The following is a 22,019-nucleotide window of genomic DNA, read 5'->3' as shown; positions in this document are numbered from 1 at the left end:
AATAATAATAATAATAATAATAATAATAATAATAATAATAAGTTGCTTCCCTCACAGGAAAGCGAACTCAAAGCAATTTACAGAAACAAACATAACAAATAAGAGCCCCCCACTCCACAGCCCTTTTTCATGTTTGCTGCTTCCACCCCCAAGGACACAATCCGAACCCCAGCCTAGAAGCTTGGCATGAGATGAACAACAGAGCCAAGGCAATTGCCACTTTTCTGATTTTTCGAAAGAATCGATCCAATCGCTAGGGAGACAGTGGGTGGGAATGACTCACACGCTGCATAGCTATAGGACAGCCGCAACAAGCAAAGGGAAGAAGCCCCAGCAGGGCTATGAACTACCAGAATCTGCATGCCACTAGTCCTCAGTGATAAAAACGAACCATTTTAGTGCTTGGCCCCAAAAACGACTGGCGGATTCCATGTGTGAAGTCATGAAACTGAAAAGCTGAGGAGCTGCTCCACTGCGGGGAAGGAAGCATAGCTCATGAGGTATTTGTGTTTAGAATTGATGGCAGAGGTTGGAGAGAAGCGGTGTCACTAGGAAGGCTGTGTTCCTTAAGGCAACACAGAAGCACCCCCTCACTTTGATCACACAAAAGCCAGCTTTGCCAGTGCACAGCTAACTGTGGTCCTCAACTCAGCCTTTCCCTGGAAATCAGCACCTCATATGCATAGCGGGTGGGGATGCTGAGAACGGTTTCATTCAGCATCACCTCCCTTTGCTGAGCAGTCAGAAAGAGGGTTCCCTGGCTCCCACAGGGTCTGTATCTATATGGGTACACACAATATCTTATTGGAGAGTGGGATCAGTCTGGAACTGACCCACTGCATGCTGTTCAGTTTTTTCTTCCGGGCGATCAGGCTCTGGGTAAAAATCAGTTCTACAGCTTTTTAGCAACACTGCACAGAACAGATTGGCATATGCCTGTGACATCACAAACACAGCTCCCCACCCACCTGGGAGCAATGTTTTGACTTCTAAATTCTCTTTTGCATTATTGAATTAAAAACGAAAGAAGAAGAAGAGTTTGGATTTGATATCCTGCTTTATCACTACCCGAAGAAGTCTCAAAGCGGCTAACATTCTCCTTTCCCCTCCTCCCCCACAACAAACACTCTGTGAGGTGAGTGGGGCTGAGAGACTTCAAAGAAGTGTGACTAGCCCAAGGTCACCCAGCAGCTGCATGTGGAGGAGCGGGGAAGTGAACCCAGTTCACCAGATTACAAGTCCACTGCTCTTAACCACTACACCACGCTGGCTCACACCAATAAAGTAGCAAATAAACATTTAAATGAATATGCATAGATGAAATACATATATACCGTATTTTTCTGTGTATAAGACGACCCCTAATTTTTTTAACCCAAAATTAAGAAATTAAATTGTTTAGCTTTTTTTGGGGGGTGAGGTCACTTCCGCCAATCGGTCACCTGCCTGCCCGCCACTGCTGATCACTTGCCACAGCCGTTGCCGATCGCACATGTCGCTGCAGTCGCCAATTGTCTGCCCGCTCACTGCCACCAACAGCCCACCCGCCCACTTGCCACAGCCGCTAACTGCCTGCCCAATTGCCGCAGCTGCAGCCAATCACCAGCAGGCCTTGCCGTAGCCACCAATCACCCGCCGAATTGCCGCTGTCAATCTCCTGCTTGCTGCTGCCATTAATCGCACGTCCCCCCTCTGTATTCACTATCCGTGTATAAGACGACACCCAATTTTTGCCTCTCTCTTTTTTTTAGCAAAAAAGCATCGTCTTATACACACAAAAATACGGTACATATTAAGGCACACAGCTTATCCGAAATATGAGATGTGGGAGATGGACCGTGGAATCAGAGTTTGAATGGTGGTATTATATCTGCCACATGCATTGTGAAGGTGGAAGGAAGCCAGGCTCCTAAGAACATCAGAAGATCTCCGTCGGAACAGGCCAAAGGTCCATGTAGCCCAGAAACGTCTTCTCACAGTGGCCAATCAGATGGCTCCAGGAAGCTCCCAGGCAGGGCATGAAGGCAGCAGCCCTGCTTGAGTGTTGCTCATAAGAACATCCGAAGATCCCTGTCGCAACAGACCCAAGGTCTATGTAGCCCCGCATCCTGTATCCTACTGTGGCCAATCAGGCAGCTGCAGGAAGCTCACAAGGCAAGGCATGAAGGCAGTCGCTCAACCCGGATGTATCTGCTGTGTAATGGCTTGTTTGTACCCACCCTGCTGCTCAACACTTTTTACTGGCGTTTGCCTTTTCCAAACTAGAAGAAACAAGCACACGCTTTTTCCAGGAGATTCCAGCAGGAGTGGAGCACTAGGAAGTGCCCTGCTGAAGGTCTCCCAGCATCCGCTTGACTTCGTTCTCCACGCGGATGAACTTGGCCTTCTTCCAAGGATTGGCCGTTTCCCGGCGGCTGCACCGCAAGTCCTCCAGGAGCAGGCCGAGGTGCTGCCTCACCCGGTCCCGGTCCCAGACGGGCAAGTTCTTCTGTACTACGTTCAGGATGACGGCCCAGTAGTCGGAGACGTCGGCCCCCATCGTCAGGAAGATGAGCACCTTGATGCCGTCGCGTTCCTTGCGCAGCGCATGGAGGGCCTGCTTGCCTTCCTCACTGATGTCGTTGAAGTACAAGCTGGAGGGAAGGAAAGGGAGAAAGCTGAAGTAGGCGGGAAAGGCCTCTGTGCCCAAGAAGAAACAGCCAATTGGAGGAGCCACCATGTTGAGGCAGTAACCAACGCCGGCAGCAGAAGGTGGTGCTAACAGGGTGGAGTTTTAGAATGGGCTGCACCATTTCGGCCCACAAGAGGTAGAGGGGTGGGAGGGAGAGAGCCACGTTTCTGAACAACTATTTATGTCGAAACGTCCCTGCAAATAGAAAGCCAGCTCAGTAGGCAAAGGGCTATGATCTCTCACTTTGAGATATTAGCTTTCTATATGCAGGAAAATGGTAAAAAAATACAAAAAAACCCCCAGAGAAGTATCCAAAAGGAGTGCCCCCCTCACCTGCAGTCCAAAGTGGTGCAGTCTTTTCTCCCACCCACATGCATGGACCCAGACTTAGGCAGTTAGCTAGAACGCAGATGTGCATCAATTTCTGACAAATTTGGGAGAGGAAATCCCCACCGCCATTTAAAAAGCTACAGCCACTTATCCTGTCCCCCCCCCCCCAAAAAAAAAAGGTTTGGGATTTTTAAAGTTGAAAATTCACGGCACATTTTATTGCAAATTTCTCCTAATATAAATGTTTGTATGCACCTTTGTCTAATAAACACATCTTTGCAAAGCATTTTCCCCTAGTATAAAGTGTATCACTATGCTATGTTCATCAGTAGAAATGTTATTTTTAGGCAAACTTTACCCTACAATATTAATTTCTTTACACACTGCTCTGCTAGACAGCCACACTGCAAAATTCAGAGAACTCTGGATTTCAAAGGAAGTTGGACAACATGACCCTTCCAACTCTACAATTCTATAAAGGATGTCTGCATTTCAGCTCATGTACTGCATCAGAAGGTGCAAATTCTGTACGTTCACCTTTATATGAGAACTGAATTGAATGCCTCCCCCATCCCTAGTAATGGACGATAGAACCTAAGTTCTTTTGGCCAAGGCATTGGCTGAGCAGACCGTTCAAAGTATGGCCCCTGCGGAAAATCATTAGCTACCCAAGAGCTTATTCCCTTGCCTCTGTGCCTGCGTACATAAGTATATTAAGCTAGGAAGTGGCAGAAAAGGATGCTGAGACTTACTGGACAGTTTCCAGAGTGGCGTGCCTCTTGGCCTCCTCCACCAGGGCGAGGGCAGTTGCGTCGGACACCGAATTGTAGGCCACGTCGAGTTCCTGCAGGTGCTGGTTTTGCGCCAAGTGCTGGGTGATCACCTCCACGCCCCGGTTCCCCAGCGAGGTGTGCAGTAGCGACAGGTGGGTCAAAGAGGTGTTGCCAGCAAGGCCTTCAGCGAGGTACTGGGCACCCTGCTCTGTCAAGGGGTTGTCCGCCAGCCTGCAAGTGGCAAAAATGAAGAAGAGCAGACAGTGAAAGTTGGGTTAGCCAAGGTTGTGACCCTACAGATAAGGTCCATCAACAGTGTTCAGCTGTTTGAGGATGAATAATTGTCACATTTCCTACTCGTGGTCTAAAACAGTCATTTTCAAAGTGGGTTTTCCAGAAGTTTTATTTTTTGCCCTAATTTATTCATCATATATTTATCGTGCAGGCTGTCCGGGCACCTTTGTGACTTTGAAAGGAGCACTCTGGGTATCTCAATTCAAGCACCTTTGGGACTGGAAACAGTTTCTTGTTAAGGTTCCTAAACCAACAGCAAAACATGCCCCAGTGAAAAGACAGCGGGAAGAGCTGCCCACAGAGGAAGAGCCTGCTGAAGCCACTGCCTCCCCCTACTCAACGATAGGGCCGGGGGCCCTGTTCATGCAGGTTTGCAATGAAGTCTGACAGGTTTGCCATCCCTCTTGCATGTAATGGGTGGGCATGCCTTGGAATATGGCCCAGGACTCGCTGCTTGGGAGACACGCAGGAATTCATGGGAAGGGAAATCAAGGTTCCCTATAGTCTGCTTCAATGGATAGATGCAAGGAGGTAGACAGTTTGACAAATCAATTCTGTGCTGATTAAACTGTCAGAAAGCAGCAGTTTGAGATGAGAACGCCAGACCAAGCTAGCTCTGTTAAAGAAGTCAAGTCTGCGTCGCTCTGCACACTGAGAGGGAAGGCAATCCCAGCGAAAACTCAGTGGCATTTACTCTGCGTAAACGCGTGTAGGGGTTTCATCCTGGATTCAAAGAGACAAAGTTGACTAGACACTTGACTGCAAGAGAACCATAAGGAGAACCTCCTGCCTTTTCTTTAAAAGTTAGCAAGAGCAGCCGGTTCAGAGCTGCAGTGAGGAGGCAGCAGAATCTGGCTGCTCTACTGATGCCCCACAATGCACTTTGACTCCATGACCACCTGGGCACTGTGGGAAATTTATTTACTTATTTTATTTAATAAATTTTATTTGCAGCTTGATTGCAGGGTTTTTTTAATTAAAAAAACACCCCAAACCTCAAATTGAAAGGTGTAGCGGGATGTTGACATCCAGAGTTGGACTGTATCTATCTCAGTTCTACTCAAGAGTAGACTCACTGAAATGAATGCACCTCAGTCAGGCCCAGGACAAGCACAGGAGACAACAAAACGCTTTTTAAAAAAAGGGTATTGTTTTATAGGTGTGTTTCCTGCTGCTCTGGGCTTCCTTACTAAAGGCTGGAAATAATAATAATAATAATCTGATTCTCCAGCTTTTATTTGGATGAGAATTCCTTTCGTTTTGCTCTACCAAACTGTTTGGGGGGGGGGGTTGGGAGAGATTTAGGGACAGAGTGCACCCTTTCCTCTCTGTGGGACTTGCAGTCTCCCTGTTCACACTCACCTTAGGGTACTCACACCACATTTCTCGTGCAACAGCAGGTCCCTGATCTCCTTGCATGCTTCTGGCCCCAGGCTGTTGAGTTGCAAGCTGAGGGAAGACACACACACACCAAAAAAAATCAGTTTGCTTTTTTCCTTCCTCTTTTCCCTTCCTAATCACAGTTTGCCACCCTCTGGTGAAAGGCAAGAATGCATACTCTCTGACATTTCTCCAGTGAAAATAGGGACATCTCATTCCACAATTATAATTTTACTATTTATATCCCACCCATCTTTCCGGGTTACCCCAGCCACTCTGGGCAGCTTCCAACATATATAAAAGCATAATAAAACTTTTAAAAAAATATTCTGTATACAGGATTGCCTCCAGACGGCTAGGTGGTCGAATAACTCCATAACCACCCAACATTTCTACAATAAAAATAGGGACATCCTAAGGAAAAGTGTGACATTTTGGGATCAAATCAGAAACCAAGACGGCTTCTCTAAATCAGGGACATTCCTGGAAAACAGGGACATCTGGAGGGTCTGTGATTCAAAGCTTGGGGAAACATCCTTTTTGTGGGCTTCTCCCAGGTGGGCTAATGGAGGAGTAATGGAGCAGTCCATTCCTCCTCTGGCAGCCTGCATGAAATTCCATGCATTCGCCTGCATGAAATTCCTGGTCGCCTGTGGTGACCTTGCGGTGGGAAGACACATTACAACGAACCTGACAAATTGTTAGGACATGGGACTGTATCCAGCTAAGTCTTACTCAGAGTAGACCCGCTGAAAGCAAGGAGCCATGGCTCTTTATTTCTTTAGGTCTACTCAGTGGGTGTTTTTCCTGGTGGAATCTGGGGTGGAAAAGGGGTCCTCCATAGCCCAGAGGCAGAAAATCTGCCATTGCCAATTTCTAAGATGGCAAGAAGCAAGGGTTGGGAAAGACCGTTCTCTGCCTGAAACCCTGACGAGCCTCTGCAAGTCAGAGTAGAAGATACTGGGCTGGACGGTACAAAGGAACTTCCTATGTTTCTACAACCTGAGCTTGTCTTTGAGCAACAGCTTGGTCATGTGAGCTTGTGAACAAAGTGCTAAGTCACTCTGGAACATTCTGGGCGGTATCTAACTAACTCACTCCATCCATGCAAGGATTTATGCTCCAGCAACATGGGTTCTCCACCCCCACCCCCCCACTCATGCCCTGCAAAATCAGTTCTAGGGGTCCCTCCAGCCCTTCAGAGCATATATAGGGGAGGATACAGGACATGTGTGGGAAGAGAAGGGCAAGTTCCATTGGGCAAACTTAAATCCTTGCCCTGACATAACAATTCTCCTTAGGGCAACGTTGGATACATAATCCAACCATCTTGGACCCTATGATCAGCACGGGGGGCTTCTTTGGTGGTGTCAACACGGGGATGTGCCCAGTTGGTACTGACTCATGGCGGGGCCTTTTTAGTGGTGGTTCCCCGGTTGTGGAATGCCCTCCCTACTGGGGCACACCTGCCTCCATTGTTATTAACTATCAGGAGGAATTTGAAAACATTCCTGCTTACCCAGGCATTTGGTTGGCTGAAGAATACTGTTCCTGGGACCTCAATAATATTGGATGGGAAGTGTGTTTCTAACTGTAATTGCTTTAATAATTATTTATTATTTATACCCTGCCCATCTGGCTGGGTTTCCCCAGCCACTCTGGGCGACTTCTAACAAAATATTAAAAACACGATAAAACATCAAACATTAAAAAGTTCCCTAAGCAGGGCTGCCTTCAGATGTCTTCTAAAAGATAATTGTTTATTTCCTTGACACCTGATGGGAGGGCATTTCGCAGGGCGGGTGCCACCCCCGAGAAGGCCATCTGCCTGGTTCCATGTAACCTCACTTCTCGCAGTGAGGGAACCACCAGAAGGCCCTCAGTGTCCAGGCTGAATGATGGGGGTGGAGACGCTCCTTCAGGTATACTTAGCCGAGGCTATTTAGGGCTTTAAAGGTCAGCAAAGTTTAGTATAGAAAGTTCTAAACTATTTTAGAAATGTTTTTGCTGTGCTTTTGTTTCTAAATTGTCTTTTTGGGTTCCTTGGGGAGGAAAGGCAGGATGTAAATTCAATAAACCAACCAACACTCACTGGAGTTTTTTGCACCGCAGCAAGACAGGGAAGAGAATCTTCAGGCTGTTGATGTCGAGGTGGCAAGAGGCCAAGTTCAGCTCCTCCACTTCATGACTGGTGGTGCCCACGACAGATGCCACGACGGAGCACTTGAGAGGGGTCATCTTGACAGAGGAGAGGTTGATGGTCCTCAAGGACTGGACGGCCTCGGCTGTGAAGCGTTCATTCTGGAACTCGTGCAGGAAGAAGAGGTAGTCCATGAGCTCGGACGGCGGCAAGCCCTTGCGGCTGTTGCGGATGACCGTCTTCTTCATGGCCTTGGCGATCTCAAAGGCTGCCAGGTTCTTGATGGAGCAGCCGAGCTGGTCCAGGATGGCCCGGTTGCGCCGTGACAGCAGCCCTCCCATGAAGATGGGGAAGAGCTCGAAGACCTCGTCGTCCGAAGCCTCGTCCGGATGGCGCATGGGACCTTCCACCCCAAGGATGCTGAAGTTGATCTGGTCCAACACGTCGTCGTTGAAGTAGTCCTCCTCCTTGAACATCTCCACCGCCATGGTGTGAGCGATGGTGTCGCGGTCCTTGCTGGTGAACCGGCCGAAGTAGCGGGGGAAGACCTTGATGAGGCTGAAGAGCACCGGCAGGACGCGCAGAGGCAAGACTTTGGAGACGATGCTGAGGACCACAGTCACATCTTCACTCACCTTGCCAATGATCTCGGAGATCTCCTTGCCCACCCGTTGCCCCAGGGTCTTCTTCTCGCCCAGGACCACGTAGAGGGCCGCCAGGTACTCCTGCATGGCAGGGATGGTGAAGACAAAGGTGTGCTCCTTGCCCGACTGCACGCTGGGCGTCAGGAAGAAGCTGAAGACGTCTCTGCGGAAAACATTCAGGAGGTTGAGCTCACTCTCCGTCTTCATCTCCACCTCAAAGCAGCGCCGCAGGTCCTCTTCCGAGAAGGAGGTCTGCCGGGACATCACCCCCTTGTAGGCCAGCTTGCCCACTGTTTTGGACACGTATTTCATCATGGAGATGTCAGACGGGTCCGTGCTGTCCAGCACCTCCCCGCTGAAGTTGAGCCGCAGGAAGCTGGTGTAGATCCCGGTGAGGGTTTGAGTGGGGGGCACTGACTTGGTGAAGTAAAGGAAGTGCAACGTGGTGCAAACCAGCCAGCAGTAGGATGGCAAGAAGCAGGCGGCTGCAATCTGGTTGTGCCGCTCCAAGTTCCTGGACAGCATCTCCACCAAGTTGTCCTGCTCGTTTGCTTCCTCCGCCGTTGGAGGGCCAGAGGCCCCGAGGCACTCAGGCCTACGCAGGCGCAAATGGAAGTAGAGCTTCTGGAGGTTGATGTCGGAGAAGCCACAGACCTCGACGTAGCGGCCCACAAACTTGCTGGGGATGCGGCGCACCGCCGAGGGCCGTGTGGTGACGATGATGCTCGCCTGGAGAGACAGGAGACATGGCTTGGTCAATGAAATCCAAGGTCAGAACACAAGACATAGAACCTAGGGAGCTACCTTATACCAAGGCAGAACACTCTTCCATCTAGCTCAGTATTGTTGACACTGACTGTCAGTTGAGAACGTAATGGTAGTTTTCTACCCCTGGGTTCCGAGTCAGACCGTTGGTCTATCCAGCTCAGAATTGTCTATGCCAGAGAATGGGGAACCTCTGGCACTCCAGATGTGTAGGACTTCAACTTCCAGCTGCCTTGGCCACCAGCATGGTCAATGGTCAGGGATGAAGGGAGTTGGACAACATATGGAGGGCCACAGGCTCCTCAGCTGTATTTTAATTTAATGGACCACCATTAAATGGGTTTTTGTTTGCTGAAGGCGACTGCATTCTGCTGCTGATTCTCTCTCTAAGCATCTACCATTTGTGGATCTCAAGGGAAAGAGGCGAGCGGTCTCACTCAGGGAGCCACCCGTTCCACCAGCATGAAAGATGGGAAGCTGAGCTCAATCCATCAGCTTTGCCGAAGGCATCAAACCCCATCGGATGCCTCCTGCCTCTGAACTGTGCCAGCCAGTCATTATAAGAACAATTGTTTAAGTAAGAATTGGTGTCTGAGTTCAATTTCCCCCCCTCTACCCTCCCTATCCCCTTTTCCTTGTGTGCTGTGTATGTTTTAGATTGTAAGCTCGTGGGCAGGGTCTGTCTTGTTTAATTGACACTCTGGGAAGCTTTTGGGTGGAACAGCGGGTTCAAAGGCTCTAAATACATAAAGAACCATCTCCCCTGAACACAAACCTCTGGCATCATGTATTTCCTCAGCAGGTTGACCACAATGGCGGATGGAGGAATCGGCTCGTTGGGGTCGCAACAGAGTTCTGTGTGTGCCAGGCGGAAGTCTAGATTGAGGCGGTCCAGGCCATTGAGGATGAAGAGCACCTTGAGGTGGCTGGAACCCAACATGGGCACCAGCTCCCGGAGATGAAGGTATTTCTTGGTGATCATGCGCCGCAAGGAGATGGGTGCGCTGCCCTGGGAAAGGTCCTCACAGGAGAATGGGATGAGCAGCTCGAAGCGCGGGAGGCGGCCGTGACACCAGTCCATCACCATCTTCTTGATAAGGGTGCTCTTCCCGGTGCCCACCGTGCCATAGAGGACCACGTTCTTCACCTGATTCCCGCAGGCGTCCACGTCAAAGAGGTTCTGGAGGCCAATGGTGTGGCTACGGGAGGCCTGCAGCTGGTTCTGGATGGTCATCTCAGGAGAAGGCTTCAGGATCTCCTCCAGGGAGCTCTCCCGAATCACGGGGTCCACGTGGGTTGTGTCTAGTGAGAAAGACGGGCCAAACTGACGCTCCTCGTTTGGCTGCTGGCGGAACCAGTCAGAGAGGTTTTTGCGGTGTTTCTGGATGGCTTCTGCGGAGGAGAAAAGTGAGAGTTAGGGCTCCTGGGTGACATATTTATTGCACATTGGTTCCGATTTGCTAGCACAACATTTATAGAGAGGTTAGATTAGATCCAGGGTTTATTGAGCATTTGTTTTGATTTGTTTGCAGAGAGGTTGCACGTCAATGAACATTCCTCCTGCATTCATCATGATTTGCTTGCGGGATGTTTACACATCCTCCCCGTTAGCCATACACAATGTCAATGCAGGTAAGTGCACAGTTTGTTCCTTTGCTGGAGCAAGCCAGGTTCCTATTTGCTCATGCAGGAAAAAGCAGTTTCCACTGGAAAACTGCATGTTCAAAGGGCTGTTTGAAAGCCGTTTCCCAAACAGCCCTGCACTGCTTTTTAAACCTCCAAATTTCAGGGGATTAAGAAGCAGCACAATGATGTTAGGGGAAAGACTTTCAATCAGCCCTTTGCTAACATCCCTCCACTGCTCTTTTGTGATTTTTGGAGGTTCAAAGAGCAGCACGTGGATGTCTGAAAGTCCTTTGTTGCCCCTTAACTTCAAAGAATCTGTAAACCAAAGGATCACCATGAGATGTTTACAAAAGGCTGTTTGAAAGCCCTGCGCTGTGCTTTGAAGTCCTGGCAAGCGGGGCTTCAAAGCACAGCATCACCTGACGTCACTATGGCATCCCTAGTCGTTTGTTGGAACCAACCTGTCAGGGGTTGGAGAGATTAAGATCTGCCCCCGCCCCCAGCCAGAAAAGGCTCTTCATCCCAGCTTTCAAGCATCCCTTCTTATTCATCAGAAATAGAAACCTGCTTTTAAAAATTAAAAATAACCAAAGCGAAGGTCCCCAAGCTGCTCATTTCTACACCTCAATATCAAATTGCAAGTTTGAATGTAATTGCAGAATTGCATAAATCTCTTGCGCACGGCTAAAAAGAGAAAACCACGAAGGGTTTTTGCCCAGACCCCAATGGCAGTGGTAGGCATGTCCCACTCCACCCCCGCCAGGCAATCTAGTTGTGTTCCCTGGTCCAGATTAGTGATCAGCAACAGCATCGCTCCTTAGAAACATAAAGTAGTGGATTTACCAGAGGTGGGCACATTCTTCAGTGCTGGCTGGCTTGGTCTGGGGGAGGTTGGCTGAGTTGGGAACCCCTGGGTTCCTCCCACATGACAGACAAAGTCCCTGTAAGAGAGAGAGGAAAGAAAATGTGAGGTATTTTTTTTTAGTGTTTATATTATTAACTTTTTTTTTAGTGTTTATATTATTAACTTGTAAGATATGGATTTGTTTTTTGCTGTTGTTGCTTTTTTAGTTTTTCGAATGTTGGTTTTTGTGTGTTGTGTATTGTTATTTTTCGATATTTTTTGTGTTGTTGTTGTTGTGTGGAAAATACTAATAAAATTTATTTAATATAAATAAATAAATAAATAAATAAATCCTTAAATCATTTAACTGATTATTATCAATAAAAAGTTTGTGAATGTTTATTCAAAAAAAGAAAAGAAAAGAAAAGAAAAGAAAAGAAAAGAAAAGAAAATGTGAGGTATTTGGCCCCAGGTGGCTAAGGAAAAGGGAACCCCTTTCAGGCTGGCAGCTCTGTTTTTTTACAAATACAAATGCATTCTAGAGCTTGAAAACAAACAAACAAACAAAAATGTATTCTGTTGTTTCCAGAAAGAACAGACTGTGGACAGCTTCCTATGTCTGGATAGAGAGACAGACAGACAGACAGACAGATCTCCACCATAAATGGCTAGCAAAGCAGCAAGAGATGATAAAAGTAAATATGGAGAAAGGCAGATGCAGTCGTACCTTGGAAGTCAAACGGAATCTGTTCCGCAAGTCCGTTTGACTTCCAAATCGTTCGGAAAACAAAGTGCAGCTTCTGATTGGCTGCAGGAAGCTCCTGCAGCCAATCAGAAGCCCTGCCGAACGTTCGGCTTCTGAAAGAACGTTCGAAAACTGGAACACTCACTTCTGGTTTTCGATCGTTCGGGAGCCGGAACGCTCGACTCCCAAGGCGTTCGGGAGCCGAGGTATGACTGTATAAAAGTAACAGAACACTTTTGAATGTTCAAAAAGTCTTCCCTTGCATTGTCTCAGTGGTTCCCAATTGGTGGTCCGTAGACTCTAGGGGGTCCACATAACCCATCCAGGGGGTTAGCCGTGTCTTGAACGAGATTGTAGCACCCCAAAATGCACATTTCTTGGGCACCGTGTTCTCAAAAAACTCACATCACTGGGACATGTTGGAGGGTATGGTGACACCATTCACATAACAAAAAAATACCAAAAGTAGGGGGTTTGTGGGTTGGCTTTAACAGGGCGTTCACAGTACTTTGCTAATTGGGAACCACTTCTTTATCTAATCAAGGAAGGGGTGTTGTCGGACTCTAACTCTAATCAGCCCCAGAAGCCAGATTGGCCAATGGTCAAGGACCCTGGGCACTGTAGTCCAATCAAAATGGGCCCCTTTGTACAGCAGGCTAGCCTCTGCACCCATTCACACACCTCTCTCTAACCTCTGTCCAGAAAAGCGAGAGGCATTCTCAGAGATCAAGGACACCTTCCAGCCAGTCAAAAACACTTATATGCATAGCAGGGCATATAAGGGGCCTGGCCTGATTAAAGTTCCAATGGCCAGGTAGAGAAGGCTGGAGGGCTGCATTTGGACCCTGGGCCTGTGGTTCCCCACTCGTGTTCTAGGTTGCCAAGAGTTCAGTACCCCAGCAGGGCATCCTTACCTGACAGGAGATGCTGATCTTAAGAAGAACAAGGTCCGGTCCACATGCAGGATCCTCTTGAGGACCAGGCGGTTCCCAGCGCCTTCAAGGAGAGATTCCAGGACAAAGTTATTACAGCATTGGTTTATATTATTTACATATCACTACTTATTATTTACCTATTATAAACCTAACTTGAGAAACAAAGCCACAGAACCACGTGTAAGGTAGCTGGATCCAGACTAAATCAGCTGAACTTAGTTCTCTTAACTGAAATGAATGGGTTGTTGATTTCAATAGGACCCAAGTTCAGTCCCATCTTATGTGTAAAATCAAAAGCATGTTTCTAGTCCTTAGGAATATGGAAGGAGGAAGGTCTCTGCCCCAAGGAGCATGCACTTGGGCTTAATTTCAGTGGCAGATGAGGTTGAAGGGGACATGTCAAAGGCTTCACAGGTGGGCTTTAAGGAAAGCCTTAAAGGAAAAGTAGGGAGAGGGAAGGCTGAAGTTTAGTTTCTCTGTTTTTAATTTTTGCAGTCTTAAATTCAGTTCTCTATATTTCCATATCAGTTTGCATTTTTTTAAAAAAAAGTTGGCATGAAAATTCATCAGCATTAGTGTAAATTTTTCTCCTAATATACATATTTTAATGCAATATTACCTAATACATTAATTATTTTTTTACAGTTATGCATCACTTTTTAAACCTAAGTGTCTCAAAGCATCTTACAGAATAAAAATAGGAACAACAAAAAATGTTAAAAACAACTATAAAAACAGCAATAAAAGAAGACTCCAAAGTGCAGATCTATCATCTATCTATCTATCATCTATCTATCTATCTATCTATCTATCTATCTATCTATCTATCTATCTATCTATCATCTATCCATCTATATCTATCTATCTATCTATCTATCTATCTATCTATCTATCTATCTATCTATCTATCTATCATCTATCTATCTATCATTTATCTATATCTATCTATCATATATCTAATCTATCTATCACAAAAAGAAATCCTGCCCAACCCACTTAAAAGGATGAGTGGAATATAAAGATCACAAACATAACCAGCTACCCTCCAAATTAAGGTTAAAAGGAGAGAGCAAATGATTTTTTAAAAAAATGTCTGGCAACTAAAACCAGACAACAATGGTGCCAGGTGCGTTTCTCTGGGGAAAGCATTCCGCAAAAGGGGAGCCATCACCTCTGCACCCCCTAGGCATTGAGAGAGGGGGTTTTTAAGGATAAGGAGCAGGAAGGAAAGACACCCTGCCCAGAGAACAAACGTGCTCAGAGGCACTCTTGCTACTTTGGCCATTTCCAAACTCTGAAAGCAGGGCCCTGGAGACTGAACTCTGCCTTACCTAGCGCCGAGTCCAGGTGCATCGCGGAAGCTACAACGCCTCTGCCGGCCTTCTGCTTGGCCTCTATTTGCTTCAGCCTGCTCCAGCTGCTCCCCGCCTGGGACGGCCATCTCCTGAACGGCATGGTGGCAGAAGGAACCTGCCTTTCAACTGGAAGACACACGTAAAAAGGCCGGAAATCAGACCTGGAATTTTCACCACCACCCTGTCCCCCAGAATCTGATAAACAAGATCTGCGAAAATCTCGTCACTGAGGCATAGCTTGGGGGCCAGGGGTCTCCTGAGCAAGCCTGCCTCTGTCACTATATCTATTTTATACTATATATTTCTCTCTCACTTCTTTCAGATAATTCCCTTCCTCCAAACAGCTCACATCAATACTGTAGGGTCACTTCAGGACAAGCTGTTTAATGACCATTTAGCATGATTTGATTGTAGGCAGAGCTATTCTTTAATGAGCATTCATCTTGATTTGATTATGGGGAGATTAGACAGCGTTGCATCAAACAAGCATTATCTCCCACAGCAAATTACCTGTCACTTTCCTTACAGTAAACAATCTCACCTTTGGGGGATGGGGAGGGGAGCAAGCTTGCTGCACAATAGTGCAAAATCAACGTTAATTGAGCAACCTGAATTTGCCGATTCAGAGCCCACTGTAGATTGGGAAAGGTGGGGTGAGTGGCAGGGGAGCTAATGGCAGGTGGAACCAGAGGTCTCACAGACGGTTCTGATTTTATTATTTATTTTATTTATTAAATTTATATACCACCCTTTATTTGAGGATTATAGTTTCCTCCCCATCCTCCTTGGTAGACCTGGGTTTCACATGCACACATTCTAGGAGTCTCACAAATTAGGAACTCCAGACAGCAGCAATAGCAGGTTTTATCTAGAAACTTGCACTAACACAGATCTTAGAATGGGGAGAATGTTCACGGCGAACACAGAAAGAATCAAACACAGTATACACATTTAACCCTTCAGTGGGGAATAGCTCAGCAAACAGTAGATTTCTACTATGGGGAACGACTCAAGAGAATAGTTTGGGAGAATTCGCTAATTCTAAACTACAGGGACATAGGAAGTTGCCTTGTACCAAATCAAACAACCGAGCTATTATATGCCAGAAGTCCCCAAAATGTGGTCCACAGCATGCCTGCATTAAATACTCGTGTTCATTTCTAATTGTAATTTTATTGCTTCTTTTATATTGCAGTTCATTGCAGGGCTGGGAAATATCTCGTTTTCAACATCATGATACAATCACCTGCTAAACATCGCAATATACTGATATACCACAATGTCTCAAATAAGAATGGAGCTATGTAGAGGCATTGGCTGGGTCTGGTTTTTCCTGCACTGTGATTTTTGCCGGTGCCTGCTCTTGTTGTTCTCTGCCCCCTGCATGAGGCAGGGGAGAGCTGAGCCAGAAGAGTTATCAGGGGCTGCAGGAATCGAGAGAAGCACTGGCTGGCTTCACAGTTTTCCCCACATCATGATTTTTTTTGCATAGCACACACACAATTTGTGATATATTGCCAGGTCAAATATTATGAAACCGATATCATGATATGGACTGCAAACTGGTTTTGGGCGATATATTGCCCGGCCCTAAGACACATCATGATTTGCGATATATTGCCAGGTCAAATATTATGAAACCGATATCATGATATGGACTGCAAACTGGTTTTGGGCGATATATTGCCCAGCCCTAAGACACATCATGATTTGCGATATATTGCCAGGTCAAATATTATGAAACCGATATCATGATATGGACTGCAAACTGGTTTTGGGCGATATATTGCCCAGCCCTAAGACACATCATGATTTGCGATATATTGCCAGGTCAAATATTATGAAACCGATATCATGATATAGACTGCAAACTGGTTTTGGGTGATATAGCGATATATCACCCAGCCGTAATTCATTGTATTACAAATAGAATTCTAATTAGAAATTGCACGCATCCAGCACAGGACATTACAATTGCTACAACAGGTAGAAAAGATCATTAAGTGGTCTGCCAGGACTATCCGCTATTTTCAAGTGGTCAGGGGGTGGGGGCAAAGTTGGTCTACACTGACTGATAGGGACTCTCTAAGATTTTAGGCAGGTAAGTCTCTCCTCCAGCACTACCTGGTGATGTTGCCAGGGATTGAACGTGGGACCTTCTGCATGCAAGGCAGATGACCTACCCCATAGCCCTTCCCTGACTACACATGCCCAAGAAGGAGCAAGCCCACAGAGGCCAAGAGGTGATGCAAGAGGGTGGCTTCCAAAACACACATGCTCACTGCTGGTAGGAAGCCAAAAACAGATCTAAACACACAGTCACACATTCTCAGAGACAGGGAAGAAGGAGCAAGTTTGGAGGCTACCATTTGTTGTGGAAACAGAAAACAGGGGAGGAAGCCAAAGGTACCTTTTCAGTTCTTGTGGACAATCGCAAAGAAGGAGTCCTGGAGCTTTTCGAAAGTCCTAAGTCAGGCTGGAAACAAGCAAGGGCTGCAGCAAGGACTTCTGCTTCACCAAGTAGAGACCCAGGGAAGCAGGAGACTGGAGGCAGTGGAGGAAAAGCAGGGGGCGAGAATGCAGCACTAGAGACCGGGGTTTCGTCCAGGGCAAAGCAATTCGGCAAGAAGAACGTCAGGCAGCCTGCGGAGCCCAGCAGAAAAGGAGCCAAGAGGGGGTTCAGGAGCCTGGTTTTTATACTCTGGGGGATAAAAGCTTCAAAGCGAATTCCAAAGTTGATTGGATCAGTGACGTGTTGCTCCTGGCCAATCCTTTTGGTTCATGGCAAGGTGGGGTGGGTCCCCGCCCTAATAGGATTATCTTTAGTTATCTTTCCTTGGCATAGTCACACCTTGGCTAGTATGATTGGATTTTAGACTGGGTGGGCTTAGAAGTGCACCTTGTGAGGGTGGCTAATTCGGTTGCACTGCCCGAGGTGCAAATGGCTGTGCACGGAACAACATCACCCCAGTCTGGATTATTCCCAAATTTCATTTTAGCAAATTCCCACCTCCCATTCCATGCTTCCTTCAACTCCTCTCTTCCACTTTCTTTAACCTTACAATAATCCATGCAACTGTCTCTTCTCCGTAGCCCTCTGAACACAAGCCCCCAAAATGGTTCATTACACTTTTCCACTACAAAGTAAGGAAAAATATAACTTTAAAGAAAAACAGCCAACACATTTAGTCCCAGTAACCTTACGTGCGCTTTCTTGACAGCAAGTCCCACTAAAATGAACTTTTCAGGAAACATGCATCAGACCAAGCTACATATTGTCATTCTGGGAGACCCCCAATTTGATGAGCTTCACCTGTTGACTTCTGCCTGCTTCCTACATGTATGTAAAAGTTGCATGCAGCTGTAGTACACCAGGGGCAACACTAGCTGTGTAAATAAGGCAGGGAGAAGAAAGAGAGAAAGGCCTTTGGAAGGAAGGGGAAAACAGAGGAGAGAAGAGAACCTGGAAAGAAGGTGAATAGAAGAGGGGGTCCTTTTTGTAAAATTCACACATGCACCTTGGAGGCGAATCAGCAGGTCTTTCTCGCTTCATTCTCTGCCATCTCCAGTGGCTGCACATCATCACAATGCCAGCCTGTTTGTGGCTCTGCTGTGTGCCTTTCTGCTGTCACTGACAGCCAGCTGAAAAAATAATCTGCTTTCCTCCTCCCTCTCCCCTTAAAGCAGCAGGGCTCACTAAAGGAATTCACCAAGCTGGCAAAGATGGACACATTTACAGCTGGCTTTGCCGCAGTGGCCTGGCCTGGAACTTGCCTGGAACGGAAGGGCTCTTAGCAATTCCTGGTGCAGAGGCCAGCTCAGAACATTGTGCCGTTAGAAAGCGGGGAAAAAGACAAAATGAAATTTGAGCTCTGAGGCCAGGCAGCTTAAACGTTGCTCTCAGAATTCACGGTACAAATCATTCGCAAATAAGCAAAAGAGGGAGAGAGAAGGCATGGATTTTCTCCGAGCAAATGCATGCAAAAATGGGCTCAATTTTGCAGAACCTGCTACATCCTCATGTGCGTCCAGGGGTTTGCAACTGATCAGGAATAAATCAGCCTTGCCTTCTCTTGCGCTTTTAATGGTAGCTGTTATGCGCAGATATTGATAGGCAGAAAAAATACAATTGCTGTACAACCACCTCCTGCTAAAGGGAAAACTCCAGTGGACATCTGAGAAGCTAAAACAAATGCACATGCTGGCAGCCCTGTGGCTATAGCTTAGCTCAGAGGTCAGCAACCTTTTTCAGCCATGGACCGGTCCACCGTCCCTCAGACCATGTGGTGGGCCGGACTATATTTTTCGGGGAGAAATGAACGAATTCCTGTGCCCGACAAATAACCCAGAGATGCATTTTAAATAAAAGGACACATTCTACTTATGTAAAAACACGCTGATTCCTCGACCGTCTGCGGGCTGGATATAGAAGGCGATTGGGCCGCATCTGGCCCCTGGGCCTTAGGCTTAACTGGTACCCCTGGCTTAACTGGTAACAGAATCCTAGAGACTGCAGGGCTCAGCCACTACATCTTAAGTCGAGCTACAGAGTCTGGAATCTTGGCTAAAGTTACGCAGCTGAATCCATCATGGCAGGCATCAAAGAGTTAAGATGAGAGGCTTTAAAGCATCAGAGAGTGTGCCTGTTCACACCTGTCATTACCTGTAAATCCAGGCCTGTCTCTAAGGAATTGTATCTGCTGCTGTTCTTTGGTTACCTTGAGATGTGTGTTTTCAAATTGAATAAGGGAGCTGAGAAGTTTGGTGCTGAGCAAGGCAAGGCAAACAGCAAGGAGATGGGGCAAGTAAGTTGTTCCTCAGCCCAGCTGAACAACACACAAGCAAATTGGGATGAATGTTCATTGTTGCACAACCCCTCTGCAAACAAATCAGTATGGATGTGCAATAAAGACCACTGCACATACTTTGTTCAAACAAATGCTGAATAAATGGGTTATCTGGAGGAGCCACTCGTTTTTAATGCTGGGGTGTATTGCCGCTGCTTCATTTCATCTTTGACATTCCTTTTTTTGTTCCAATAAATTTTATTGTAGATTTGCTTTACTACAAGTGTTTGAAAAGCGGGGTATACAAAGCTTTAACATGAAATTAATCTAAAGCTATTGGTTCATTTCTAAAGGAGAGATACTTGGGTTCAAACTTCTGAGAGCTACATTCTTGGCTTAGGTTTTGTTTCTGATGCATGAAGAGGAAAATTAACTCTGTACATGCTCAGGAGCCTTCGGATATCCTGAACTCTGATCAAACATTTGTTGTAGATATATAGATATAGATATATAGGTGATCCTTAATAGCTTGGGATTGCCCTCTAGCCTTGAAAATGAATGAACTCTGGCCATTCAAAGCTAGCACAACAAGAAGTTATAGCAACACTTTGGCAAGACTCTGGGGGGTTCCCCTATCTCTATGGGGCTGTCACCCACCCCTGGATTTCCCCATAACGATAAAGGCCTGAAGAACTTGGGTGCTCAGAGAATATAGCCAAGGTGTTTGAGCTGATCTTAAATATCACAATAGGGAGGGATTTGTTAAATCTCCAGGAATATAGAGAGTAGGAATATAGGGAGCTAACATTTTAGCTACCTTGCACTTTCCTCTACTCTTGGGAGATAAAAACCTGAAGGATTATACCATATACATTTTTTTGTTTTGTTGTCTGTGGGCGTTTCCAGGCTCTTGCTATCTTTTGACGAAATTCAATTACATACCGGCAAATTCAGCTTGTGCAATTCAAGATAATTTGGTGCTTTTGTGCAACAAACCTGCCCCCCCCCCCACGCTCCAGACTTTTTGCAATAAGAAAAGTGACAGAGAAAGGCAAAGGAAAATGTGGGACAACATTTGCTTGAAGCAACATCATATAACCTCCCAGGAAGCATAGGAGCCAACTCTTCGGGGCCGAGGGCCCTTTGCTTCCCCCTAAAATATTTGAGGGGGCCTGCCCCCCATAGTTGATGGGCATTGCCATTAAAATTGTGTGTATGCTCCATGTCTTATGATCAGTTATGTGGGGCAGGGCTTACCCCCAATATTTTATTTAAGTTGGCACCTCTGCCAGGAAACAAATCAGAATGAATAGTGAACGAACAGCTGACACCTAAAACTCTGTGAAACAGATGATGGGTTTTTCGGAGCTAGATGACCTGACCCAAAGAGTCTGCGACCAGAAGGAGGAGGAGTATCAAGAGGAATGGAAGAAATTCAAAGATTATTTAGGTAAATATGTTAAGATAACTTAAACAGAATTACTTGTATGTACCAAATTGGCTTAGGATTTAAATATGTGACGTTGTAGAATACCATGGATAAAAGTTAAAATGAAAAGAAAGGAAGGTGTTAATTGGACTAAGTAAATTTTATGTGAAACAAGTTTTGGAAAACTGCTGCAATGATTTATATGGAAACTCAGCTAGGGGGATTCGAGGAAGTCACTTAACAATGTTAACAAAAGTGGAATTTTTACAGTTGGGATATATGTTTGTTTGCTTGCTTGTTTTTTGATGTTTTCTTTTTATGTTGGTTGATATATTTGTTTTAAATTTGGAAAACCAATAAAAAAATTTTGGGGGGAAAACAAAAAAAACTTTGTGAAGCAAATCAGAACGCATGCTCAATAAACAGATTGTCTGGGACACACCTGCCATGATCCCCCCTGAGCCCCTACCAAGGAAAAATCGAAGGGAATCGGGGCAGCTGGGATAACTTTACTGCTTCCCTTACCAACCCTCCCTTGCCACCAGAGTCCTCCGAGAGAGAAGAGCGGGAAAGCGGCTCAGAGTTGGCCCTGTACTGGCGTGACCCCTCTGACCAACCGCGAAATTTTACCTCCGGCGAAGGATCTTCCGAGCGGACGGCCGGTGCAGCCGTGCCCTTTGTTCCATCAGGGTCTTTCTGTCGCCTGCCGTGTGTCTGTCTGTGTTGATCTGCTTTTTCAATAGGCCTCTGGGAGGATCGCGTTGCATTCAGAACAAGCTTCTCTTCGCCTCTCCGGCGGTTTATTTTTGTCTCTGTGAAGGCTCCTGCCCTCTGTCAGTTTATTTTGCAGCCGTAACTTCCTGCAAAGAAAGCCCTTCCCACTTGGCCTTACAAACTGCCTCTCCCGCAGCTGGCAGAGCTTCCAGAAGGGGGGGGGGGGGACACAAAACCAGGGAGGGGAAGATTGAGCAGAGAAGGCGAGCAAGATAGGAGCTGGATTACCACAGAGTGCATTTGTGTGCGTTTTCTGGCACAGGCAGAACGGCTTGCTTCCTGCCCCACTGGATTTGCTTCAGATGCAGCCGCCTCTAAGCAGAATTGCGTAAACGTGGAGATATCCACTCCTGTGACTCTGCATCCGCTTTGGAAACAAGCACCTGTGGGATTTCTGCCTGTCCTAAACCTTCTCCAGATATGCAAGACATGCTGCTGGGGTCTGGGAAGTCATTGGCAACCCCCTTCTTATTTCCTGGGTGTTACATGAAGGTTCAGCTGCAAAACCTGTTTGCAAAGAACCCTGG

The 22,019-nt window shown here is 46.6% G+C and overlaps 1 protein-coding gene across 1 annotated transcript; it reads right to left on the bottom strand.

Moving 5' to 3' along the window:
- Positions 1-799: 799 nt before the first annotated feature.
- On the bottom strand, positions 800-21,620 carry NLRX1 (NLR family member X1). The gene is made up of 9 exons (XM_028708383.2): positions 21,349-21,620; positions 14,479-14,628; positions 13,127-13,208; positions 11,467-11,564; positions 9,773-10,389; positions 7,541-8,961; positions 5,431-5,517; positions 3,754-4,005; positions 800-2,633 (listed from the first exon to the last, which is right to left on the bottom strand). The coding sequence occupies exons 2-9, from the start codon at positions 14,600-14,602 to the stop codon at positions 2,315-2,317; spliced, it is 3,000 nt and encodes a 999-aa protein (XP_028564216.2). The 5' UTR covers positions 14,603-14,628; positions 21,349-21,620; the 3' UTR covers positions 800-2,314.
- Between the last annotated feature and the right edge of the window lie 399 nt (positions 21,621-22,019).

This window comes from Podarcis muralis, chromosome 15 (genome assembly GCF_964188315.1).
Source record: "Podarcis muralis chromosome 15, rPodMur119.hap1.1, whole genome shotgun sequence".
Classification (NCBI taxonomy): domain Eukaryota; kingdom Metazoa; phylum Chordata; class Lepidosauria; order Squamata; family Lacertidae; genus Podarcis; species Podarcis muralis.
Note: the sequence above shows the minus strand (reverse complement) of the source record. Positions and strands in the feature narration are given on the sequence as shown.

Excerpts from the sequence above, each read along its gene's own strand:
- NLRX1 (XM_028708383.2), bottom strand. The coding sequence starts at position 14,602 with ATGCCGTTCAGGAGATGGCCGTCCCAGGCGGGGAGCAGCTGGAGCAGG. Across the intron at positions 13,209-14,478 it reads GCACCTGGACTCGGCGCTAG|GCGCTGGGAACCGCCTGGTC; the intron begins GTAAGGCAGAGT and ends CTCTCCTTGAAG. Across the intron at positions 5,518-7,540 it reads CTGCGGTGCAAAAAACTCCA|CTTGCAACTCAACAGCCTGG; the intron begins GTGAGTGTTGGT and ends GTCTTCCCTCAG.